This window comes from Charadrius vociferus, unplaced genomic scaffold, assembly GCF_000708025.1.
Source record: "Charadrius vociferus isolate BGI_N301 unplaced genomic scaffold, ASM70802v2 scaffold326, whole genome shotgun sequence".
In the NCBI taxonomy this organism is placed as follows: Eukaryota; Metazoa; Chordata; class Aves; order Charadriiformes; family Charadriidae; genus Charadrius; species Charadrius vociferus.
The window spans coordinates 976252-1001852 of NW_009649062.1; the positions used below are offsets into that span (position 1 = coordinate 976252).

The 25601-nt window shown below is 36.9% G+C and overlaps 1 protein-coding gene across 4 annotated transcripts in view; it reads left to right on the top strand.

The window, feature by feature from the left end:
- SFSWAP (splicing factor, suppressor of white-apricot family) overlaps nucleotides 1–25601 on the top strand; it is a 52115-nt gene that overhangs the window by 24751 nt on the left and 1763 nt on the right. For 2 of the 4 annotated variants that reach the window (XM_009888104.1, XM_009888103.1), the window contains exons 13-18: nucleotides 1408–1598; nucleotides 11838–12103; nucleotides 18213–18368; nucleotides 19675–19800; nucleotides 23788–23958; nucleotides 24542–24614. In XM_009888104.1, the coding sequence (XP_009886406.1) occupies nucleotides 1408–1598; nucleotides 11838–12103; nucleotides 18213–18368; nucleotides 19675–19800; nucleotides 23788–23958; nucleotides 24542–24614 (983 nt within the window). The remainder of the gene's footprint in view (nucleotides 1–1407; nucleotides 1599–11837; nucleotides 12104–18212; nucleotides 18369–19674; nucleotides 19801–23787; nucleotides 23959–24541; nucleotides 24615–25601) is intronic. The other 2 variants (XM_009888106.1, XM_009888105.1) reach the window with 1 other exon arrangement.

The following is a 25601-nucleotide window of genomic DNA, read 5'->3' on the forward strand; positions in this document are numbered from 1 at the left end:
CCCACAGTTTCCTGCTTATTGTTAAGAATGAAATCTTCACTGGTTGCTCAACTAAAATCAGACTTGTAAGATACAGTAGTAGTTGAGTACTACAGATGTAGTTGAGTACTTTGCCCTAATGCATGATCTTTCAGAATATTTTTTTTTCCATTACAACCTCTGAGTAAAACACTAAACTTCGAGTTTCCACATTGCATTAGCAGAGCCCAGAAAAAGGCATGTCCATTACTCATTTTCTTCAGAGAACAATGAAATGTTTCAAGCTATTTTTCATTTATATAGTACTCCCATATAGACTAATATCACCTTGTTGATGTTTTGTTATTCTTATAATGCAATGCCATTAAGTCTTTGTATGGGGTTTTCCTGTTACTGCATTTATGTATGCAAGGGCAGAAGGGTATGCTGTGTGAATTTTAAAGGGATCAAATTTCCCCCATTCCTCCCCAAGGCTGTTTCACAGCAGGGATTGTTCAATAAAGTGGAGTTGCTGTCAGTGTTTACTAGCTTAAAAACTTAATATTACTCTTACAACTCTGAGTATGCCAGAGGAATTTTATTTTGCATTTTCAAAATGGTTTTTTTTGCTCCTAAGTAGCAGTTCCGTTCTAAACTTCAGTAGCACAGAGTAGGCTATGGTGATATATATCTAAAGCAAATATGAAATATTTTGTATGATAATAAAAATGAAGTGTAAAACACGTTTGGAGAAAGTTGCTTGTTGGGAAAACTGCAACTGAACGAAAAAACCCCAGTCATATTGTACATGCATAGAATACGAAAGTGGAAATGTAATATGAAAAGGTTAGACAAAACATCCTTTATGTGCACAGTTAAATAAATTGGTTTATTCTCTTTCTGTAATCACATAACAACAACTGTTGGTTGTAGCAGTGGTGAAACAGTTTCTGAAAATTTCTGGAGCAGCCCTCTGTGTAAAGGTTTTAAGATGTATGTAAGTAGGGCTGGAAAACACAAGGTAAAGTTCAGATTTATGGAAGGAGCAAAATGGAGAGTTTGCATTGCTTTAACAAGTACAAGTAAAAGCTTCTGAATTAGCAATGCTACTTTTTTAGGTATCTTTTGTAAATAGAAAAGGAGAAGTGTCCTGAATTTTCATGATAGGATTTTCATGTAATTTTCTTTAAGCTTAACAATTTTTACTTCACCTGTATTGCTTTTCATCAAGCAAATGATGTATCTATGAATTAAGATGATTGGAATTTCATTATTTAAAGCTGATGTGTAATTATTATGTCTTTGAATGGATGTATTAGAAAGGTTTGAGAATGGTTGCAGGGGCTGTTTGGTTGGTTGTGTTGGGGGAGAGGGGGTGTTTGTTTCAAGGAAACCTAAGTTCCCCAAGTGTGACTCCCTCGAAACTTTATGCTTAATTGTCTTTCTTAGCAAAGCAGAAGCTAGAGGATAGATTAGCAGCTGCAGCAAGGGAGAAGCTTGCACAGGCCTCCAAAGAATCAAAAGAAAAGCAACTACAAGCAGAGCGCAAAAGGAAAGCTGCACTGTTCTTGCAGACCCTGAAGAACCCTCTGGCAGAGGCAGAAACTGAGAAAATTGAAGAGAGTTCCTTCAATAACGAGGTAAGCAGGAAATAAATTTCACTTTACCATAAAGCTAGCAGAAAACTTATCTATAGAGTGTGGATCTGACAGTATGTTATGAAGTTGACTGAAGAGATAGAAGCTTTTATAAATGAGGAGAAATCTGAACTTTAAACACTTAATCTTTTTCAGTTATCTTACATATGTCTGTCATTAAAGAACTGGTAGAGAAATATGATGCACAATTCAGAGGTCAGTTAACCAGTTACAGACAGGAAAATGAGCTTGCAAGTTGAACTCTGTACAGCGGTCCATTAATTAGAATGCTTACCTTTCAAGAGTATTTGGATGTCTGTTGTGATATTTACTTATTTAACATGTATATAGATGTGAGTAGACAGCCAAGTTCAGAAATTATTCACAGGCAGCTGAGCTTACTTTAAGACTTATTTCGCACCTGTTCTGCTGGGTTTTGTTGTTTGATTTTTATTAATTTAACTGGTATGGAACGGAGACGTATAGTTAGTGAACTGATCTACATGATTTAAGGTTTCTAGCTGGGACATCCTTAATCAAGAAAACAAATCTGGTTACTCAGATACTCAGTCAGATACTACTCAGTCAGTTGATGAGTAGTTAAAATATATTTTTGGGTAGAACCTCTAGAAACCAGTTTTATAAGGCTCAGAATTTCTGAGTAGGCAAGGTTAAAGAGGAGTCTTGGGCCAAAGGAAAACCTGTATTGATCAAAGCCATACATTTGCATTTTTTCCTACTAATAAACAGAAAATGCTGTTTAAAATAGCTAAGAAATAATATGTTTCACATAAAACCTTTCTGATTTCAATAAAATAACTACACTTTTAAAAGCCTAAATGAGGGATTTGAATTTATTATATAGGAAAATCCTTCAAGTATTGATTTGTTCATGCATCGTAGCATTATCCTGAAGCTTTTCTTTCCATCTGCAGGTTTTGGCAGCAGAGCTGTGTTCTCTATTGAAGAGTCACTTTCCCATTTACATTGTATATTTTCCATTTCAGTTCCTAATTGCTTAACTTCATCCACAGAGGAAATTGGCTGGTTTCCTACTTGGTTTCTGTTCTTTCTCTTTTCTTTTCCCCTTGATCCAGCTATTTCACTGAGCCACTCTCTCTTTCTGCCAGCATAGCGCTTGTCCTAGCTTAAGAAGTGGTAATTTTACTTCCAGGAGCATCGCTCATTTTTATTCAGCCTAAGCGTTATTTTACCATAAGCACATCCCAGTTCAGTGGGATCTGATGCATGCTTGCTGAAAGGCGGGGGAGTCTGTTTCCAGCACCTGTGCAGACACTTCCAACAAGCCCAGACAATCTCTTTTCTTAATGGAAGAAAAACTGTCAAAATCCATTTTCAACAAAGTCACCTTAGACTTATGTCTTCACTGCAATAGCTGTAGACAGCTGTGGGGAAAAAGTAGGAATGGGATTTGGTGTAGACTATGTAGTTTCCTGAAACTTAACCTAAGTAAGGACAGGAATCTATGCAGCTTGGGGTATTGTTGCAGGATCCTTCACAAGCAAGATTGGAATTCCTTTGTTTGTCTATGTATGCTGCAGTGAGACCTTCCGTACAGATTGCAAATAGAAATACTGTTGGGAAGTAGAACCTCAGTTTCCTGGGTTTGGAATTGTATTGCTTCCAGAAAAGCTAGTAAATCACTCTTGGTTGCACTAATCAACTAAAAACTTCATCTCTGGATACTGATAGAGAATTTCAGATATTGATTGTGACAGACTGGTTACAAGAACGAATGACATGGCTCTCCATTGTTTCCCACAGAACAAATTCCAGTACCTAACAAGTATTCATTGCCCAGTTCTTGATTTTTCCCAAATAAATAATAGATTATACCTCAAAACACTTCCAAGAGAACAGACAATTGAAAGAGACGTACCTGCAGTTTAGGTGATCCATATCAGCATAGAGTAGCAGATAGGTGAATTGAGTGTGGTCACATCCCAAAAGACATCCTGTATGGGGTTCTCATTGCTACTGCTAACGAATTCTCCCCAACTGGCACAAGCATTCAGTACTTTTTGCCAGTTACATATTGAAGAGTGAAAGCAAAGAGACAAAGGCAATGCAAGAACTCCCCAGGCTTGCAGTTCTGCTCTCCTTCTCAAGGGGATTTCTCAAGGACATAGATATTTTTAAGCTAAAGTTCTTTTGATATTTTTCTTTAAGAGAATGCCTGAAATAACTGGTAACTCTTCAGTAACAGCTGACTTATTTTCAGAAGAGCAGATGAGTGTCCTTGCTTACATCTGAACTTACTAAAGTTCTAAGCTGAACTTACTAAAAGCAAGTGAAGTTTTCAACAAAAAACACACCATAATCCAGCTTCTCAGTAAACTTATTTGATAAAACTTTCTTTTTACTTCTCCTACATATGTACAGTTTCAGAGAAGGCATCTCTTTTTCTTACACATAAATATCCATTTAAGAATTTTAAAGCAACCAGTTTCACTGCTTCTTACCAGTAGAAATGATTTGCAGATGCTTTCTTCATAAAAGTGTTTATTTAGAATTTTAAATGTATATTTAAATGTTACTGATGTGACCTTGCTTTTTGAAATAAAATTGACTTTATATTGGGAATGCTAGTACTGTCTTAATAAACAGTCTAAAATGCCATGATTTCATTGGAAATAATACTCCTCCTAAGTGTAGTTTTCTTATTAACACACTTGTATATGTCTATATAGGTATATGCCTATAGATTTTTGCATATAAAAGTTTATTTTGAAACATGAATGTTTTTCAAGCTGTTTTCTTTCCATTTGACATATTTGAAAAGCTTCCATCTACATTCATTCCAATGCATAATCTGCCTTTCGCTTTCCTTGCCTGGTTTGCCTATTTGTAACAGCCCATTTGATTCAAGAAATTTTATTGAGAAAAGATAAGTGAAATCATATTGTGGATTTGTTAACCTCTGTTGTATAGATAATGAGAATCCAGTAAGCTACATCTTGATGTCTAAATCAGTTTATAAATATATAGGACAGAGGGGTGTTTTCAAGCTTTTCAGTCATGTTTTGGAAACAAACAAGTTGCATTTAAAAACACTGATTGCAAAAGTAACTATAGTGACTGTAATTTTGTAAAGTATATAAAAAAATAGATGTAAAATTAGTTTTGTAGTTTGATCAAGGAAACTAATTGGGGAAATTTCAGAAAACACAGAAAAAAAACATTAAATATTTAAGTCCACCAAAAATGTCACTTAATGTATTTCATCTCCCATTTTGGGGGAAGGAGTATGTCTTGAGGAGTCCAGGAAACAAAGACTGATGCGCAGTCGTCATAGAGTTAATGTAGTGGAATGATTTTTGTAGCTTAAAATGGAGCTCAAAAAATGGAATAATGACCGAGCTGTATAATAAAGCATGAAGAGGAGTTGAGAATGTCCATGAGAGATGCTTAATTCCCATGGGATTGCCCCTGCATAATAACTGTATAAAAACTAGTAATGCTATTTATGTGTATGCACAGTGTACGTTTGTGCTGAAAACCTGCTTATCACACTGTGTAGAAACACATTAAGTGAGCAAAGCTTTTTTTGACCTGTGTCAGATTTTCCTGATTCCTAGTGTTTCTTGAAAGAAATGCTGGTACTGAGTATATGTTATACCGTTGAACAAAATTGGTTCCACTAACTGCATGTAAAGGACAGTTGATACCACAGAACATAACGCTTGTAAGAATTTTTTTTGGCTTCAGCTAAATCGTAAAAAATAGTCAGATCTGCTTTTTCCAAGGCCGGATTATTTCCTTTATATGGTCTCCTGTTTTTCCTTAAAGTGAAATCAAGCAAGAGGAACAAAAGGCTGACAAATGAGCTTAAGCAATGAAGCAGCACAGCTTTTTGCAAGTGGCTCCTCACCATTCTTGCGTGCATTACAGCAGCACAGTTATGCGTAATATTTCCTTGAACCAATGCTTGGAAGACAGGTAGCTTCGCTCTGTTTCCCAAACCCATCAGTGTCCAGTAAGGTTGTAGCTACTGAAGTCTTTGCCCCTTCAGGAGAGGGCTAAACAGTAACATCTCCCTCTTTGTGTTTCCATATATAATTCACATAGACAATTTTGTGACAAGAAAGTCATGCCAACTGGCATACCTGTCCGGTAGTTTCAGTAAGGAGAAGTTGCAGTCATTCTGCAACCAACGTAGGTTCTCTGGCCTACAGCAGCAACAACCTGGGGTTTAACTGCGGTTCTAGATGCGCAGAGCTGGAGTACGCCAGGTTGTCTGGAGTGCTGCACTGAAGTGCTTTTCTATTTTTAAACAGATAAAGTAAGGTGTTTCATATCTGAAATGCAAACCTTATTCCAGAATTATTAAAATTATTTAAATTTTAAAAATCAAGGTGACATTTATATTTATATATAAAGTAGAATAAAGGCAAGTTGTGCACGTTCCTCTACATATCTACCAATGCCTGAATTAAGTAGATTAGACACTGGGAGACCTCACATTAAGATGGTGTGTTTGTTTTGTTTTCCTTTTTTTTTCCCTTTCATTTTAATAAAGCAAACATGCTGGCTATTGGCACGAGTTGAATTCTGAATCCCAGTGTCAGTCACCCTTGGTAGTAGGCCTTGCTACAGTACAGTTGGTATAGTAGGTCTGTAGCCATTTTTGCACCTTTTTCAGGGGTTAAAATGTTGTTTCTCTGCAAATGTGCCAGTTCAGAACTTTCAATTATCCCTAACCCTGTCCATCTGAGCAGCGTTGTTCTTAGGTGCATCTGGGAGCAAAAGGTTGAAAAAGAGAAGCAAAAGGAATCTGCTATGGAGCTGTGGTTCTCTATCTGTGTGCAGCCAAGCCTCACAGAAGAAAATTGGCATGGTTCAGTGTCTTGCTGGTGAACACTGGCTTGTTTTTGTTAACAGTGGTTGGTAATGGTAGCAGCTTATAGGAGTCTTGCAGAGGGAAAATCTAAGCTGCCAAATCACTGCTTCCAGCAAAAGGTTTTGGTAAAAATAATTTGTGTGGGTAAAGTCCCTTCCCTGCTCTCCCTGTCAAAGGAAGGCCTCAGACCTGCATTCTTTGTCAAAGAAATTGTTCCTAAGTAACCATTAAAGTAATATAATTGATAAAGCGTCTCCCAGAATCTACTGGTGCTGATAATACCTGACAAAAATAGGAGAAGGGGCCAGCACTGGTGGTGAGCTAGACAAGCCACAGTGTATTTGACGTCTTCAAAGAAGTTACTTGTTCTTCAATTGTCTGACTTTTGCCTACAGGGCATAATTTAACTAATAGTGCGTCTGATGAGTTTCTAATACAGATTATTCTGCTAATTTCTCATATTTTATCCTATGTCAGAAATGCTTTAGGGGTGATGGTACTTTCATATGCATGTAAGAGACAGTTGGTTACGCCCAAACTCCTACCTGTCTGAACCCTAGTATCCGAGTTAAACAAGAGGAGAAATCCACAATCATAATGCTGCAAAAACAGACAAGGACACGATTTGAAAGTAACTCTATTCTAATGGTTTGTCCCAAATGTCATCTGCTGTTGTGCCTCTGAATATAACGATTCTATAGCACAAAGCAAAACTTAACTTCTTTTGGGTCTTTCATCTTCCCTGTTTTGAAGCCCTGTTTTATCATTTGCTTTTTAGATGGCTTGTCCTTATTTTGTCCTGTATGTAACAATTTATGTTTTTTCCTGTGGAAAGTAGTCTGTTTACGAGTGAAATAGAAGTTTGCCATGTTTAAAAATAAGATGGTATTCAAGTTTTGCCAATCATAAAAGGGTTATCAACAGCTATAGATGGTGTACATCTATCACACTTGCTGCTGTAGTTCATCTTACTTTTTTTTTAGCAATGGACTGTAGCTAGTACTGGATGCCTCTTTGGAATAATAATGTATAACATAATTTTATGCTTGCATGTTTTTTTTAATGTTAACCTGTGAGCAAAATGTAATTGTCTAATGAAAACCATCCAATAAGTATTTAAAGAAAAAATGCTTTAGAACATTTCAGGGCCATTAATTTCTTACTTTCCTTTTTTTTTTTTTTTTAATTCTTCAGAATATAGGTAATTATCTTTTGTTTAGCATGGAGGGGGGATGTTTGTAAATTTCCCTTACCTAGCTTTTTCAAAAGGACAGATGAAAACATAAAACAAAATGTCACATACTAATGTGGCATTTGGGGAGTGCATAGCTTGCTGGCATTTGGAACTTTTTTATTGCAAGAACCCTACTGTCAAAAACTACATGAGAGTTGTAATTCTTCATACTGTAAATACTTTAATTAATATTTAATAGGGGAAAAAAGTTAAATATCTTAATTAAGTTAGGTTAGGGACCTAAGAATGTTCTATGCCTTGGTTTTTATTCGTCAGAGTACTCAAGATACAAAGGCATATTAATCCATGCAACAAATGGATTCACAGCCACTAATTTCTTTACAGTTGGCCCTTCAAAATTGAGAATTCTACGAAATTCTGTCTGGTTTTGAAGAACTTATCACAGTCAGTGTACTGTTAATAGCTATATTTCAGCGCAGCAGCTAGACCCTGATGAAACTGTCGAGTCTTTGAATATTATTTACTTTGTTCTACACGAACTTATGCTATAGGAAATGTTTTTATCACTTCTACTTAATCTTTGGGCCAATTTGCCCAGGCTAGGACTGAGAAACTCTTGTAAAAGCAGTAACTGTTCACTTTAATGCACAGAGCAATCACAGACTTCCATTGCTGGTAGACAGTTGCTTATTAATTCTCAGTCAGGGAATGTTTCACCGTAAGCTTTGAAGAACCTGTGGTAAAAAAGGTACAGTGGTAGAAGAGAATCTGGGGTGTTTTCAGATTTTAATGAAGTAAAAGAATTGTTGATTAACTCTTCACAGTTCTGACATTCTTCACTTTCTAATTCTGATCTAACATAGGATTGAAATTACTGCAAAATTCGGCTGTTCAGAACAGAAGAAATATTAGCCAGTTGTAAAAGCGTTAGCAACGTTATTGATAATGTTCTTTACCAGTTGATTTTGTTTGTACCAGGAACAATGCCAGTATTTTGTTCTGTTGTAATAAGCACCTTTTGGTTCACTTCTAGTGTTGGCTTTGTGTATTGATTAAGTAAGGTAACCCCAGAATAACTAATGTGTGTTCTGGTCTTATGAATACTGCAAATATGCAAATGTCTTGTAATGAACTGAAGTGCTCATTTCTGTTCTCATATAGCTATAAATTCTTCCTCATACAAAGCTCTTTCCTAACCCAGTCCTGCTAAAAAAGAGTTGTTGAATCATCTTTGTTTTCCAAAAAGCTATCTCTCAAGCATTTTTTTTATACCAAGTGTTTACTGCAGGAAGCATTATTTTAGTAGGATTTACTTCAGTTATGCAAATGTGCTGAAGAACAGCTCTGCCAGGGAAATTGTCTGACACCATAGCATTTAATAAGGGCCAAAAAAATGTGCTGTTATTCAAAATGGACAAATAAGTGAGATTCAGTATATACTCTCTGAATGTTGCAGTGTGACGTCCTAGAAGAGCTCTCAAAAAGTTTGAATCTCTCATCCCTTGAGATGCATAATAAAATTCATCAGGTAACCAGCTTGTTGCCACACTTTCCAAAACTGTGTTCTGCTGACCTGCAGGTTTGCAGAGCCTGGTCAGTAAAACAAAGTGTTTCTGCCTTTCAGAAATGCTTAATAATCTCCCAGTATCTGTGCTTGCTTTGATTTTATTTTTTTTTATACCCCCCGTCATATTCATGCTTCCAATTTTAGTTCCCATTTCCTTAGTTTGCCTGGATCAGCTTTCACTAGTACAAACATAAACCATAGACAGCTTTTTCTTTTTGACAGACACTAAGTATTTTTTTTCCAAATATTTTTATTCAGCAGTATCATTTCTAGACCTAGAAATTTTCTGTGTGGCCTGGCAACTTGCTAGCGTTGAGTTCTTTCACTGAGCTCTAAGTTCTGCTGTGATGGTGTTTCGGACCATTTTGCTGGTGATTTTTTTTCTTGAAGGCAGCCAGAGTTGCCACTGAGGGAATCTACACATTTGTTGACAGTTGGTTGTGCCTTTGTGACCTGATGACTGTCACCTGAGCAGCGGTGTGTTGTGTAGGTTTGTACAGGTGGGTGACTTCTTCCTGCGTGTTAGCTGTTGTCTTGTTCTCCAGGACCTACATATTCACGTGGGGGGGAGCTAAAGTTACTTCTGTGTGGCTTTCCAAACATGATTCATTAGTAGCCCGAAGCAGTGGTGTCTGAACCTACAGCCAGGCAGCCTGCAGAGATACCTGGACAGCACTGTCACTCTTTAGTGCCAGCGTCCTGGAGGTCGAGGAGAGCCCACGGTTTCAGCGTCTGATGCTTTTGCTGGATACCTAGAGGTGCTTAGCATTGTGGCTTCCTTCATTCTGATTGCTGAGCGAGTCTCTGCGTGTGAGCTAAAAGTAAATGTGTCATTCGTTTATTAGCTTCCTTTTTGGCAGCGGTATGATAGCTTGTGCTTTATGCGGCCAAATGAACTTGGGCACTGGAAAACGTTGGTTTTTTTCTTCCCTCTCTTGTTTTCCTCTTAATTCTACTTTGCCTACAGCTATTTTGTTTCAAGCTATTAGAGGTGTCTACTTCAAGGCAAACAGGTCTATTACATATTCAGTAGTGTTCAAAGCGAAGACTAAGACACTGTATAAAGGGATTAATAACTTGTCTAGGAACAAAAGTCAGCTGCTGTGGTCTTAGGAAACTCTGAAATTTGGAGAGGAGTTGTCTGCAATTACGCGTGCGTTGTGAAGTTAGTGAAATTGGAAATGGGCCTCTACTAAACCACTCACTCAAATGATCGTGCTATAAAATGTCTATAATCCTTGAAGCAAACCGCTTTAGTACTGCTTTGTTGCTATTTTGTAAATATTGTGATAGCAGTTATCAGTTAAAGCTCAGAAAAGTGTCATGGCTCTCCAACTTGAAGCAAAGCTGGATTTCTGATTATTCAAATGTGGTCAATTATTGCCTTGACATACTTACAATGGGAGATGGGTAAAAAGAAAGGAAAAGATCACCTGTTTCTAATTTGGTTATTTCAGGTTTTAATGTATTACTTTTTATTCCGATCACGGTAGGCATCCTTGTATCAAACGGTGAAAGTGTCAGACCAGGTGGAGCAGAAATTATGACAGAGGGAAACTGATTTCTCTAGTTGCCTTGAAATGGCAGCTGGGGGAATGACAGGCTTTGAAATGAGGAGCATATCTATAGTGCCTGACTTGAATTGTTCTAAACAAGGTATTGAGCAGAATTCTCTCAGGTACAAGCTGATAATTTGAAAATTTCGTGGAGTATGATATGTTTTGCTTAACTGACTGCAGTCAGAATTACTCACTGAGTGTGAATTGTGCATGGACCTGTTCTGTCTTTGAGATTAATAACTTTTGTGATTTTCCCAACCCTTTACATGCAAAACATTTATTTTGCAAAGTACAGAAATAATTTATATGGGCACTAATTCATTTTGCTGTTTTCCTTGGGGCTGTAATCTAAACAGCACAGTTCAAGGATGAAAGTGACTTTAAAACTTAACTTTGAATGTCAATAATTCCTGATTGTATTTTCAGGTTTATCCTTTTTTAAATAAAAGGGATAAATAGATGAAAAGATGTCTGATAGTACCCATTTTTTTTAGAACACATTTCTTCTAAAAGCTAAAGATGAAAACTTTGGAACTATGACCTAGCGTGCATATCCCAGCTTGCATATGTATCTTTGGGGAGCTATGTAGGCCTCCATTAAATATTATTGGATGCATGTTTTTGACGATGTCAGCCTTACTTATGCACACTTGATGTAATACTGATGCAGCACTGTGTTTTAAAGCATTTGCGGGAGGTTAGATTGTTATTGATTTAACAACTGCTTTCTTAAGATGGATGTATTTCTCAGACACTTTCATGAGTCAAAAAACGTAAGGCGATTGTTAGTTATTATTTTCCTTGCTGTTGTACTTGTTATCCAGTATTTCTGCAAAAAAACTGTATTGTATATTGGCAAGACTACCAAGCAGGATATTTAAGTTTCTTTGCCAGAATGGGCACGTATGTGGCATGCGCAGGAGTAGATGTAGCCCTCTGTTTAGTATAAAGGACTAGAGATGCTTATGTGTTGTCTGCACTTATAGGACTTTCTCAAATTAAAAATTTGCATGCAACTTTTGAAAACTGAACACTGTTCTTTGTTTACCTTTGATTTCAGAGTGTCAATAGCATACCATGTCCTGTGACTACAGTCAGAGCTTTACCCACCTTAGAAGTTAAACAAGCAGAAAGGCCTTCAAGCAAAAGCAAAGATCCTCCTAGGGATGAAGAAAAAGAAAAGAAAAGGAAAAAACATAAGAAAAGATCTCGGACAAGATCTCGGTCGCCATTCAAGTATCATTCATCATCTAAGTCCAGATCTAGATCACATTCAAAAGCAAAGCACTCACTTCCCACTGCCTATAGAACTGTCAGGCATTCAAGGTGGGTTTGGAAACCAAACGTATTCTTTAGAGTTGTGTGTGGGGTAACACTTAAAACACTTTTGCACTTCTTCCATTGTACAAGCATCTTTGTACCCATTACAAAGGGTGTAGTCACCTTGAAGACAGTGAATAAATATCACATGTGGAAGATCTTTGAAAATAGTTTTAATGAAGTAATGAATCAATAATTTCTAATTACATAGTGCAAAAATTGTACCAGTAAATGCTTTTTCGCTCTAGTCTCCAAAATGCCTGGTGATAATATGTAGGAATGCGATTATAGCAGGAATAGAACTTGCTAATAAGTCTGTGGCTGTTGCTGGAGTAAAGTAACCAGACAAGATAAGAAATAGAGGTAGAGAACCAGGTGGTTGAACTGCAGAGCTCAGAAAGAAAGTAAGCAGTTGGCTGGCATGTGAAAAAATGTGATGAATGAATGGCAGGAGAGATATGCAGGAACGCAAGCAGGGTGAAAACAGAGTTGATGAGGAAGGGCGACCACAGAAGAACATACCCCAGTGCAGTTAACTCTGCATTTGTTCATTAATGAGATTAAATTCACTATATTACTTATCCAACTATAAGATGATATATATTGTGTTACACTAATACTGTTAATTACATCTAAGACAGTTGGGTGTAGGCACCTTCAAAGTTTGCTGTCTGTAAAATTTGTCATATCTGATTGTCCTGTCACATAGCAGTTGCTGTGGTCAGTCGAAAGGGCTTGTCCTTGAGGTTGCATTCTTTGCATCATGCTACAGAACAGTGTTTAAGTAACTTGTAGTTCAAATGGATTGTGCATATAAATACTACTACAGCTATATACGTATGTGATGCATGCAAAATCATACATTCCTTTATCTTTGTGGCCATGCCTATGACATACGCTTCTTCCTGAATAACAGCTTCTAGCCTTTTATGGCAGTGTGACAAAACTTATATTTTCCTTGTGCATTTTTTTGTTTAACTACACTAATACAAGAAAGTGTTAACAAGTTACAACTTGTTATACTAGATTTTTAAGGTTAAATACAGTACTTTGCTGAAGACATCTCTGCTATTCAGAGATGTGGGGAATTAAATGCACGTAACTTGGGCTGAAACGATCAGTCTGACATGCTGCTTATTTGACTGCCTTTGACAACGGGTGGTCATGATGCTCCATGTTATAAGGCAGATTCCGAAATAGTGTGCCATTCCTTCTCTGTGCTCGCCAGTGTGCGAAGGGAGTGATGGTGAATGAAGCTTTCCTTTTTTAAGAAATGAATGCAAGCCCTCGCAGCGTTAAGGATATCTTGGGGAGAAGTCTCCTCAGGTGAATCATCTTTTCAACTTCCTGTCAAGCCATGTCTTCAATTGAACTTCCCGTGTCACTTCATCCAAGCTGTGTTACCTATTTTTAGGTTATCTAAATTAGGTGATTTTACTGACATATGGTAAAAATAAGGAGAAACATCATAGGAATGCTAAAAAAAAATTAAATCATCTTCTGTGGTACCTTGAAAAGGATAAAGAATCATCTGAGAATATCCTCACCAGTACTTGGGTGTGCCACTCAATAGGATAAAGATAATCCTGCATGTAGCATGAGCTTGCATCGGGCAGTAATCAGATTGATGGGAACTTGCAAGTTCAGTGTGATACGTACTGAGATATGTCTTCAGTGACTTCAGGGAGATAAGATATCTGTTACTTTATAGAGGCCTGAATACTTCCACAAACTGGTCTACATTTCGTTCTACTGTTGAAAAGTTAAGAATTAGCTCTACTGGAGCTAATCTTTGTGTGCCATCTTGAGTGTTCCTTCTGGCGCAAGTCAAATAACAAACACATAAAAACCTTAACGTCACAAGTCAACACAACACCTGACTAAATTTGGTTGTGTATTTCCTAGATCAGCTGTTGAAGTCTACAACCTGAGAAGTCCAATAAGCTTGATGCTGAATTTTAGCTGAATTTTAAAATTGTTTCAGAACAACTGCACCGCATCTTGCACTGAAAACATTTTGCACATTATAAAACTTGACAGAAGTTATAGCTGAACGGGAAAGGGCTTTCCATTCAGCCTGCCTTCCTGTTCTATGAGCACCAGTTTAAACAAAAGTCTGAATGGGAGAGAGATCCTCCAGAGAAACCCATTGTTTCTGGGAACTGAAGGCAGTATCGTCAGTGCTGAGTGGGTGCCTGTTCCTTTTGAGCTTTGTGGAGGCCATATGAAATGCTTTTATCAGGCAGGAGACCTGTTAGAAGTCTGAATGTACCTTCCTATCCATAGCATTTTGCAAGGACATGGCTAAATCTAAGGCCCAAGGACCTCTTGGTAATTCAACTCTAATGAATACCTTTCTTCTGCGTCTGGTATTTAATATAGTGATTGTATTGGTTTACTTTAATGTAGTCAGTAGAGACAAGCAAGTCTTAGGCAGGATGCATCAAGTGTCTCCTCATCTGGAAAATGTGGTTCTGTTGGCCTCAGCTGGAGTACTGTGTCCGGCTGTGTGCATCCTTTAGAAGGAATTAGACCAATCGGAGGAAGTTTAGAGGGAATCATCACAAATTTTCAGAATTAAAAAAAAAAAAAAAAGAGTGAGATGGAATGACTGTTTGGGAAGACTGAAGGAAGTCTTCATGAGTCTTCATGTACACCACAAAAGAGGGAATAGAACATTTTTCATTTCTTGGGGTTTGGACAATAAGTAATGGATTTATATTGGTAACAGAGAGACTAGAAAGGTTTTCATAGATTCTCAGTGGTAAAAGTAGTTAATACAGCTTGTGAACACTCCATTGTGGGAAATTTCTGTATCAAGAATTAGAGTTTAGAGAATATTGAATTGTCTTATTTCCTGAAGTCTTTTCTAGCCTTGCCTTTTTAATTAGGGTTCATGTGGTCTCATATTGTATAAGACATGGTGGTGATTGAAGGTTTGCTTTATTTAGGGTGTTTGCTACAGCTTTAACATACTCACTGTATTTCCAAAGTTAAAGCTCTTGCTCCTGAAATGAGAAAATTTCTAGAGTAATCAAGAGTGGGAGCTGACTCATAACCCAGTCAGGTACTGATGTGTTTTGTCTCTCAAATGTTTAGGCAAAAATAATGCCAAGTCTTAGTAATTGCCAAAAAAAAAAAAGGCAAATGGCATTGCCTACCTTGAGGATATGACTTTCTTCTTTTTAAAATTTATTTATATATTTAGTGGTGATTCAGAGAAAATTGTTTCTGGGCATTGTCTGGCCACATTCAAAATGCGGCACCTTTCACATCTCTTTGCTCTTCGGTTTTCCCAGTGCTTCACCCAGAAGGGTATTTTTTTGACAGATTCCCAAAACATTGGGTGTTATGGCTTACTGCTGAATGGTTACCTAAAGAGTCATACTCTCCTGGGATAAAGTGTAAACTATTTGTAAAGGTTAATGCGTTCATCTTATATTAAGTGGATGACACTTAGAGACAGTCTTTATTGTGTGGTCATTGATGCTAAATTATAGTGGAACATCCCTGTTTCAAGGAACTGTGCTTTATTTGAACGTCTCAGTCTAGTGTTCCATGTTTGAGATTTTGTTGCCTTATTTTATTCTGTTCAAAATGTATATTCTAACCTACAAATCTCAATAGAAAATTATTATTGATGCTTTGTTTTACCTCAAGATTGGACGGAAAAAAAGCTAGAATTTTCCCTTTCTGTAGTAATTACTGCTCCGGTTCCTATTGATCAAATAATTTGGCATAACGAGATCTTTTTCTTAATAAACAAATTTCAAAACTTTCTTGGAGAGTAACTTACTAGGTTTGAAGTGTCTGCACAGTGAAAATAGGTATTTTGGATGTGAAGTTATTTAAGCTATTAAATTTAACTCTGACAGCTAAAAGAGGAGCTATGTTTATTTCATAATTTTTCATTAGACTATATTGCATTCAGATTATAATGAATTGTGATCCCTAAATTGTAATAATGACCACTCAACACATGCCCTGTATTTGGGGCACAGTGTTAAAGCCTTAGATTTTGTGAGGTTTCCATATAGACATTAGTTGAGCTTCTGTTCTAAAACACTTTGAGTAGTTACTATTTCATGGTATAAGTTGTTTCAAAAAGTAAGATTAAAAGTCACCTTTACCATATAACTTACTGTGACGAATGAATAGGTAATGAGATGTGGGAAGTTAAACATAGAAATTTGTAGTAACTTTCTTTACTCTTTATTCAAGTGATAGTCAATACACTTTTCAAGCTCTTCCTTTGGGGTTTGTGCATCTTAATTTATTTTTTTTTTTCAAAATGCATGTTGTGCTTAGAAATCCTACAGATGATCTTTGCAGTATACTTCCCTCTATACCATTTTATATCACTTGTTTGTCATTTATTTTTGCGTTGTTAGAGATCTAGAAGCTCTGTTTCATTTAAAAATAGCCTTTGGTGGTAAGATGCAATTTTTGTACTGTTGCATTATTTTATATTTTCTAATGCATCTTCAGAGAGTATTAAAGTAGAAGATTTCTGTTCAAATAACATTAAGTTGATTCAAAGCATGTTTTGCATGTTCGTTTTTCTGGGTAGCACAACCAAACCTGTTTTACAGAAACAAGTTTAAAACATTGTAACTACGTAAGGACCCCAGATATATTGGCTTAATTGTGGCATGGGGTGTGCTAACAGCAGTTCTCTGTATGAATGCATGTTATTTTCTGGAACCAAATTTCTGTACCAAAATTAGTCTCATAAAGCTCCTGGTATTGTACCGTTTTAATTCTAGACCAGCGTGACAGATTAAAGTTAAATAAAAGTCATGAAAACAGTAAACCATGTCCAAAAGTGCTGTAAGGCATTGCAACATGGATTGCTTTGGAGCTGTTAGTCCCAAAGAGAGAATTAGTTATTACAAATAAGGACTTAATGTCAAAGATGGGGCACATTTGTTAAATCAGTCTTGGAAAACAAACAGCCCTTGGTGCCTTTCAGTCATCTGTAGTGAATGCTTCATCCGTGTCTTTTTTTCTAATCGACTTCAAAGCACCATTAAAAAGTTTGATGTGAAATGCACCTGGCAGTGGTGCTCTTTAAAGAAGTGTAGGTTGTCAGTCACTGGAGTTTCCAGTGTGCTGTTCCAGTGAGAAGTGAGGTTTCACAGCTTATTGGCAGTAAGTGTAAATAATGACTATGTTCATCTGAATCTTTGTTTTCTGCCAATAGATCTTTGTAGTCCATGATCTAAGCTAATGATGTGTTTGTACGTGCGAGCGTGGTTTGTGTGTGTACGTGAGAGGAGAGGAAGGGAGGCAGAGGCACTCGTTATGTCCTGAGTGATTTAGTGATTTGGTTAGATGAAATGTGGATGTTCGTTTTGAACCAGAGTAGAGATGGAAAGTCTAAACTTCTCTTTGATATGGGTTGTTTTTCTTTATACTGTCTAGTAGCAGAGTAGTACTAAGCCACAAATTTATCCAGTTAATGAGTTATAAACAGTAATTAGTAGTGGCACACTTCATTAACAGGTCACTTTTCAGTAAGTTTGGATAGAGTACACCTGTGTGTGTGTGTGAGACTACTTGCCTTAATGGTGGGAATTTAAGAGACTTGGAAGCATCTGTTCTTTGCAAACAAGGTTGGTTGTGGGTGTGTTTTCTCCTTCTGAACTGATTTTCTTATTGCTGAGGCAGTGTCTGTTCACGTAGTTTTAGTTCCTGTTTTGTATGGGACATGCCAAGCTTCATAACCCTTTGAACTTTTGGGACCCTACTAAACACAAGTGACACTGACTTTAAAGGAATCGAATGCCTTTTAAAATAGCAGTCTAATGAAAGTAATAATTGATGTATTGCAGTAAAACTGTTAAGCTGTTTTTAATTGTTTGAAGCTAATGGCCAAAGTTCTTAACATTTGGTGATTGGAAGAATGTTGTAGAACCAGAAACATCAGTTCATGAAAATGAAGCTAATGCTTTTTTCTTTCTGATTGTTTGGACTTTTTTTAGGCTGGTCCATATAGGCATGTTTCACTAAGGTTCAGCTTTTGGTTAAGGGACTGAGCCTTTTCAGGATTCTAGTTAATACCAAAACTAGCACATTTTATTCTGAATGTGAAGTGTGTGCCTCCGTATCACAGACTCACAGCATCCACAGGGACACTGAGCGTGGAGCCAAGTCTGAGCAGCTCATCAATGGCAGCAGCAACAGAGCGGGAAAGTTATCAGGCAACTTGGACAACGAAAAGATTTGACTGCTGGAGCTCTTTTGAGGGAAATCCTGGTAAAATGTCAAGGTGTCTGACTGACCCCAAACTTTATAATCTGTTGGGTTTTTTCCTTTTTTAATCCTTCTGAATGGCCTGGTAAAGATCAGATTTCTAAGTGACAAAGCAGTTAATTTATAACACTTAACTGCCATTGTGATTACTTTTTTTCATTTTCAGTTGATCTCTTTTGTTGTAGGTGTAAAAGAAATGGCTCAGGAGCATGTGTGTATATATTATATATATGGTGTGAGTCTGCAGAAGATCAGTGATTTCACAAATGGCTTGTCTTTTAGTCACTGCAAATTAGGTATATTCAAGAACATGAATGTTTGGTATACATGGAATGACATACCTATAATAAATAAATAAGAAAGGCTTTAAAATAAGTAAGCAAATAGAAGTAAAATTATTAGAACTATATATTTTAGTGAGAACAAAACTAGCTGTTACTATCAGGAATTTTGGGTGGATTTGGGGGTTTGGCTTTTTCTTTTTTTTTTTCCCAAGCTGGGTCCGTGAATTGCCCCCTTCTCCATCTCTCTCCCTTCCCTTCATTTCTCAGGACTTTTCTCATTTCATTTATTTTGTTATTAAGAAATGCTCAGGTTTTGCTTGCACATCCACTTAATTTCAAATCATAGAGAAAAAGAGTTAAGCTCTTACGTTGATCTCTGATCTTAACTGGGCATGCTTTCTTTTTTCCCTCTTGATCTCTTTCTCACTTTTCTAGGAAAAATATCTCAAGTTGAAGTGCTGGTGCCAAACAATGCCGATCACGGGTTGTTGGTCACTTGCACAGGTGAAAATGTTGGCTGCGCTAGGATTATTCTGCAGCGTCAGGAACAAGATTTCCTGGACTTGTCAGTGTTGGAGATGTGCTGAAAACAAAAACTTGTGTTTATCTCTGTGATGCAGCAGTTCTAAAAACATACTGCTAATTTGAGAAGACAAGGTCAGGCCTGACAATCTCGGGCTTCAAGCCAAATTGGACTTCTGCATACCAGTGTAGTAAACTTTGTTGCCACAAAAGGTGACTGGACCAAAGTAAAACCTTCCCGCCTACTAATACAGAAGTTGACATTAGCATACAATACCAAAAAATAATTGCTTTCTCCCCACCCGCTGTTGGGAGTGAAAAGCAATGGATAATTACATCCGAAATGTCTTGGATGGGTAAGAAATTTTTATGCAGCTGACAAGTCTTGGAGACTAAATACTCCATGTTGGTATAAAATAGGCATTTGAAAGGTGTTATATTTGCGTTTGGTGAGAACACAATTCCACTGAAATAAGCAACAAAAAGCAAACTTTTGGATGTTTTTTTCCTGCTCAGGTCACGATCAAGGTCACCTAGGAGAAGGGCTCACACACCAGAAAGGCGGAGAGATGAAAGAAGTGTTCCAACAGCTTATCGCATTAGTAATAGTCCTGGAAATAGTAGGAAACGTCCACGTTCCAAGTAAGTATACCTGGTCCTGGGGAAGGTTATGTCCTGACATCATGTGAGACTTTAAATGTTGCCTGATATGTTGTATACTCCCTAGGTATGTTTTGGAGCTTTATGTTAATAGAAGAATGTTCTGGAGCTCTATCTTAATAAAGAAATGCTTCAGGGCGGGGGGTGGGGGAGTAATAGAAGTACTCATTCTTCTTCTCCTATTTTTGCCTATATTTGAACACTAAATGTACAACCAAATCAGTGAACGTTAATACGCTACTATCTCCTGGCTGTGAGTGTTAAGATTTTGTTTGGACTTGCATATTTCTTTCTTGTTGAGTCATTTTCTCATGTTCTGCTTGTGCAAGCTGTACAACTTCTGCACAGAGTGATATTATGTTATTCCTATTGGTATTGCTTGAGATCTCATCATATCTGCACAAAAGAAACTCCAGTTTAGCAAACTGTATGCTTTACGTTTAGCAATTATTTTACCGGCAGAGTGAAATGTGAAATATGAATCAAGAAGTGCCTTTTTGAGAGCACCTTGCATGTAGTCTCTCTGAACCTCTTATACTCAAAATGGCATACCAACCATTATTTCAGCTCACCAACTGCAGAAGAAAAACATCTGCATCTTCTGTGTCCAGAAGGCTTTGAAATGCTTTGTGTCTCTAATGTTTTGTGGCATGTTGTCTTTTCAACATGCAAGGAAGTGAAATTTTTTCATGTTTGTATATATACACCTAAAGTGTACACAAAACCCAACACATCGAAGTTACTAAACTGAGCATACAGAATTTTTCTGTCCTCATTGGTGAAGATTTAGTCTTTAACCTGTATCTCCATATCTCTTGTGGAATAAGAAGCAGAGAGATCGCTTTCAACTTGGATTATTAAAAAATTTCAGTCGTTCCTTAAGATAACTTGCCATCTCTTGACAGCCTCTAATTAATTAATGTGTGGTATATATAACTGAGAACTTCATCGGTATACTTCAACTGATTCAGTTTTTTGCGTTCATCGACTCAAGATAATAGAGGCTTCTGTGGAATTCAGAATGCAAATTTGGTTAAACAGAAACGAAATGGAAGCTTAAAATGTTTTTCTTCCTATAAACACACACAAGAATTTTTTCACAGCCCTGTGCTAATTTTAATGCAGTGTTGGTGTGTCTGCTGCTTGACCATTCAGCATTTTAAGCTATAAATTATTTTTAGTGTTATGCCACTCAAAGTAGTAAATTATGATGACAGTTGTGAAACAAACTAGATATCTCTTTAAACAATATTGTTTATGTGGGTGGAAATTATAAACTTTTGTTAGGCCTCGAACAGGAAAATGAAACAAGCTACTTTTTAGCAGGACCTGTTGCGACAGGACAAGGGGTAATGGTTTTCAATTGAAAGAGGGTAGATTCAGACTAGATATAAGGAAGAACTTTTTTATGCTGACGGTGGTGAAACACTGGCACAGGTTGTCCAGAAAGGTGATCGTTGCCCCATCCCGGGAAACATTCAAGGTCAGGTTGGACGGGGCTCTGAGCCACCTGATCTAGTTGAAGATGTCCCTGCTCACGGCGGGGGCATTGGACTAGATGGCCTTTAAAAGTCCCTTCCAACCCAGACTGTTCCGTGATTCTGTGAACACTACGCAGTAAAATACGGCAAAAAGTGCAAAAAATGTAGACTGAAAAGAAAATACTGTATTGAGGCTATTTTGCAGTGCTGATTGCAGAAAGCCTACTGTTTCACTCCTACTAGGCTAGGACTGTGGAATTTTCAAGTAAAAATGTTGATGCTGTGATAGCCCAGTTTTCAGTTACGGAGTAGGTTCTTCACAATGGTGTAGCGGAAGCAAGGTTTGGGTTCTAGGTCTGTTAAAAGCTAATTAGTTTACTTGGGCTTTTTGTCAGTGAGTAACATGTATTTTGCCTGATAGCTGAGAGCAGGTTTCACTCTTATATAGCAGCAGTCAGCTGAGTGGTTTTAATTAACCATGGTTATGCTAAGAAGTAGGTAAGCATTAGAATCCAGGACTGTTAGAGCACTGAAAATTAGAATTAATAAATAGCACAATGTTTTAAACTTGCTCAGGGCATTAATCTGATATGTCGTGATGCTGAATAGCTAGCATTGCTTGTAAATTTTTAGGTACGTTTCCAGAAGAATACGTAAGAACTAGGAAGCTATGCTTTACTTTGTCTTGTTTAGGAATTACTGGCTCGCTGCTGGTGGAATGAGGTGTACTTCGAAATAAACATAACAATTGTTTTTTCTTTTACTTATCTTGTACCTCAGTTGCCATCACAGTCACTTTAAAAGAAGTCTAATATAAATTAGTGTTTTAATCTGACTGCAGTAAATTACTTGCTACAGAGAATATGCATAGTTCTTTTATGTTAGCTTTTGTACCTAGAGAAATATTAAAAAGCCTAGTTTTGGCAAATGGACTGTTCTAAAAATAGAAAATTGAGACACATCCATTCAGCTGTTATGATGTTTGTTCATCATAATCCGAGATGAAAAACACCAAAAAAGCTTATAGTAAAATATTCTTCTTTCATGATGAGTGTTTGCTGAGATTTTCAAGAGTTAAGTATGAAATATGTTCACAGCTTGATTACATGATGAAGTTTTAAGAAACTGAGCAATTACAGTACATAATTAGCTAGTCAAGAAATAACCGACTTCGTAGCTGATGTTCTCTGTTTATCCATGAAAGTGTTAGAGGCCAGTAGAGCTGTGGGGTTTTTCTTCTGCCACTTAATGATTATTTATGGAAGAAAAGTGCAATTTTAAGTCTTTAATGTTAAATTCTATGTAAAAATCAGATATTTGTATGATGAATTCTAAGCATCAGAGGTGTACGATATTTATGTGGGAATTTAATATGTTACAGAGTAGCTGCTTTTTAAGTACCACGTTCCTAAGAAAATCAAAATAACTGATACTTAATGTGATACTTAAAAAATAGCTCTAAGTTCTACAGTATTTTAAGATGTTTTAGAAGCTTCACCAACATTCTTCTGAATAGACTTCTAGCAGTGCTTGCTAGAGAGAGATGCCTACAATGAGGTATTGCCTAACTCTAATTAAGGCGTTACTCTAGTAATTCTAATTACAGTAGTTTCAATACTGGTATGTAAATCATACAGACATAAATTCATAGCTATGTATAAAGAATTTGATAGTTCCGTCTCTATTATATTACTAATTGAATTCTCTTTGAGCTTAATATTGCATATGAGGAGGCTGCCTCTCTTTTCCCCTTCTGTCAATAATGAACACATCAGGTACCTGTAAGTCCTTTGTTCCAGCTGTCATAGTGACAAACATTTGTGTATCTAATTTCCAAGTCATAAACAGTTTGCACTTAAAATATGCTGCTAGGTCTAGGTTTCTTTGAGTGGCATACAAGAGCTAGTTTATAATTTTGAGCCTGTGGTTTGTTGCATTATAGATTGGATCACAAGGAAAGGGATAATTTCTTTTAAAAAGCAAACAAACAAACCATGGATTTGCCTTGTAGATGTTTTGCATAGCTATGATTCCATGGTTTGTTCATTTATGAGCTAGGAAAATTGGAAGGGATATAAACTGTTACATTTCTCATTGTATTTTAAGTGACTCATGATGCTTGGGAAGGAACTTCCCTCTAGCAAAGTTAATCTGCAAATCTCCAATGACAGACTTTTCATTGTCATCCTTCAAACTATCAAATACTGGTCAGTAATTCCTGTGTACCCATAAAGCAGCATTCCAAGTGAGAACCTCAGGTACTGGTAGTTGCCTAATGTAATACGTTAAAAAGAGCTTCTGAGAAAGTGTTCTGCACAACTGTAGAAGTGCAGTATTGGGGTAAGGCTCTAATCCTTGCTGAATGCATGAAAAGTGTACTGTGCAGGAGGGCTACATAAGCTTTTGGAAGTGTGAAGAGTAACCTCAACTGAGCTAGTAGTGTAATACTGCTTTCGATATCCTTCAATAAAATACTTTCTTCTCGCAGAAGTCCCCATGAAAAGAAGAAGAAGAGGCGGTCTAGATCACGTACCAAGTCCAAAGCTAGGTCTCCTTCGCCATCCATGTCACCAGGCAAACCATCCACACACAAAAATTCTGTACATTCAACTAGTGTCTCTCCTGTGGAGAGCAGGGAATCCAGCCAGGAACGCTCCAGGTAATATGCTCTTTTACTGTAATGCTGCAGTGCTGATGTCTCTTGACTGTGAGTGTGTCTTTTGACATAACTTGTATGGTGAGGAGCTCTGTGTGTATATAATTTGGCATATTAAAAGTCGAAGACAGTGGAAGCACTATGTGCCTCAGTCTAGTGAAGACATCGGATCTCTGTTGTCTACTGGACTAAACATCTCAACATACTCTTACAGTAAAACTGGTGCAGAAAATTCTGCAACCTAATTCTCAGTTAGAAATTGGATACTCTCACTAAATGGGATAACTCTTTGACATAGAATTTTAATAGAGTGGTTTGAATTGTAATGTGTGTACAATATTCATAATTAAATTATTTCTACAGAATATAGAACAGTCCTGCTAAAAATTCCTAGTCTGTTGTTCAGATTTCTCGTTGTCAGTTGTATGAGTGACTCTTGTGACTGTGATTTATCATGGCTTCTAGTTGAATGAGAGAATTGTTGGCTAACATATGAGACACTTGTACAATAAACCCCAAAATCGTGATGATGAGTGAAATGTATTTTTAAAACATTGACTGTAAATTCCTAATTTTACCTTTTTAGGGGAGTTTCTCAGGAAAAAGATGGCCAAATCTCCTCAGCAATTGTGTCTTCAGTGCAGAGTAAAATCACTCAGGTACAAATAAACAAATGCAGAGTTGTTGCCTAATTACATGTGTCCATCATATCATTTTCTTGTCTCACTACCTTGTACAATTCTGAGCTTTGCATATGATGTAGAGACATGTTCATTGTCATTCTTAATCTGTTTGCTTGTGAGAAAACCAATTTTGTTGTTTCTCTAGCTACTGTCCTTTCAAGTTTAATCAAGCCTCTAAAGACCAAGCTAAATTCAGTATGCTGCAGTATATGCACTGTTAATATATGAAGGTCCACATTATGCTACAATACCCCAGTTACCAATAGCAGGTATTAGTGAGAGCCTGTCTTACCATGTGGTGCTCTTAACAAGTTTTGTGGAAGAAAGAGGGAAGGAGAAATACCTTGGCAAAGGCTAAGTTTGTAGTGTTGGCAGTACAGGAAAAATACGACCTCTTGCAGACTGAAGTAAGTGTATCCTTTGCATTAAGCAGTATCTTCAACTCACTTATCTTACCCTTATTGCTGTTTGTGTCTCTGAACTATTGTTGTTAGGATTTTGTTGATATATTCAAGTTTGTTGTGAATCATGGCATATCGGGTATGTGCCTCTATATGCTGTGCATAATCGAAACGCTTTCAGCTTCTCTAAGGCAGTTTTAAGATACTCAACGTCTGTCAAAATAATTCCATTCCTTTTTTAGAAGCTATTGCATGGTATCACTCTTTAAAATTTTTAATTTCACTCATCCTCTTACAGTCTTCATGCATATTTAACTTTCTTTCAATTGAATATGCCAAGTTTAGAGGAGGAAAGCTCTTAATTATGCTTTGGAAAATTTACAATATAAAATCAGAATTGCTTTTTATATTCTCATTTTTTTCAATGGATAGATTATTCTTTCAATAGATTAATATTGTTCAAAGATTTAGTTCCGCTAGGGTAATGGTGGTAGTTGGGAATTCAAACTAGTAGACTAGTACCTTACATACTGTATTTGGTCTATTTTCAATGAGAAACTCA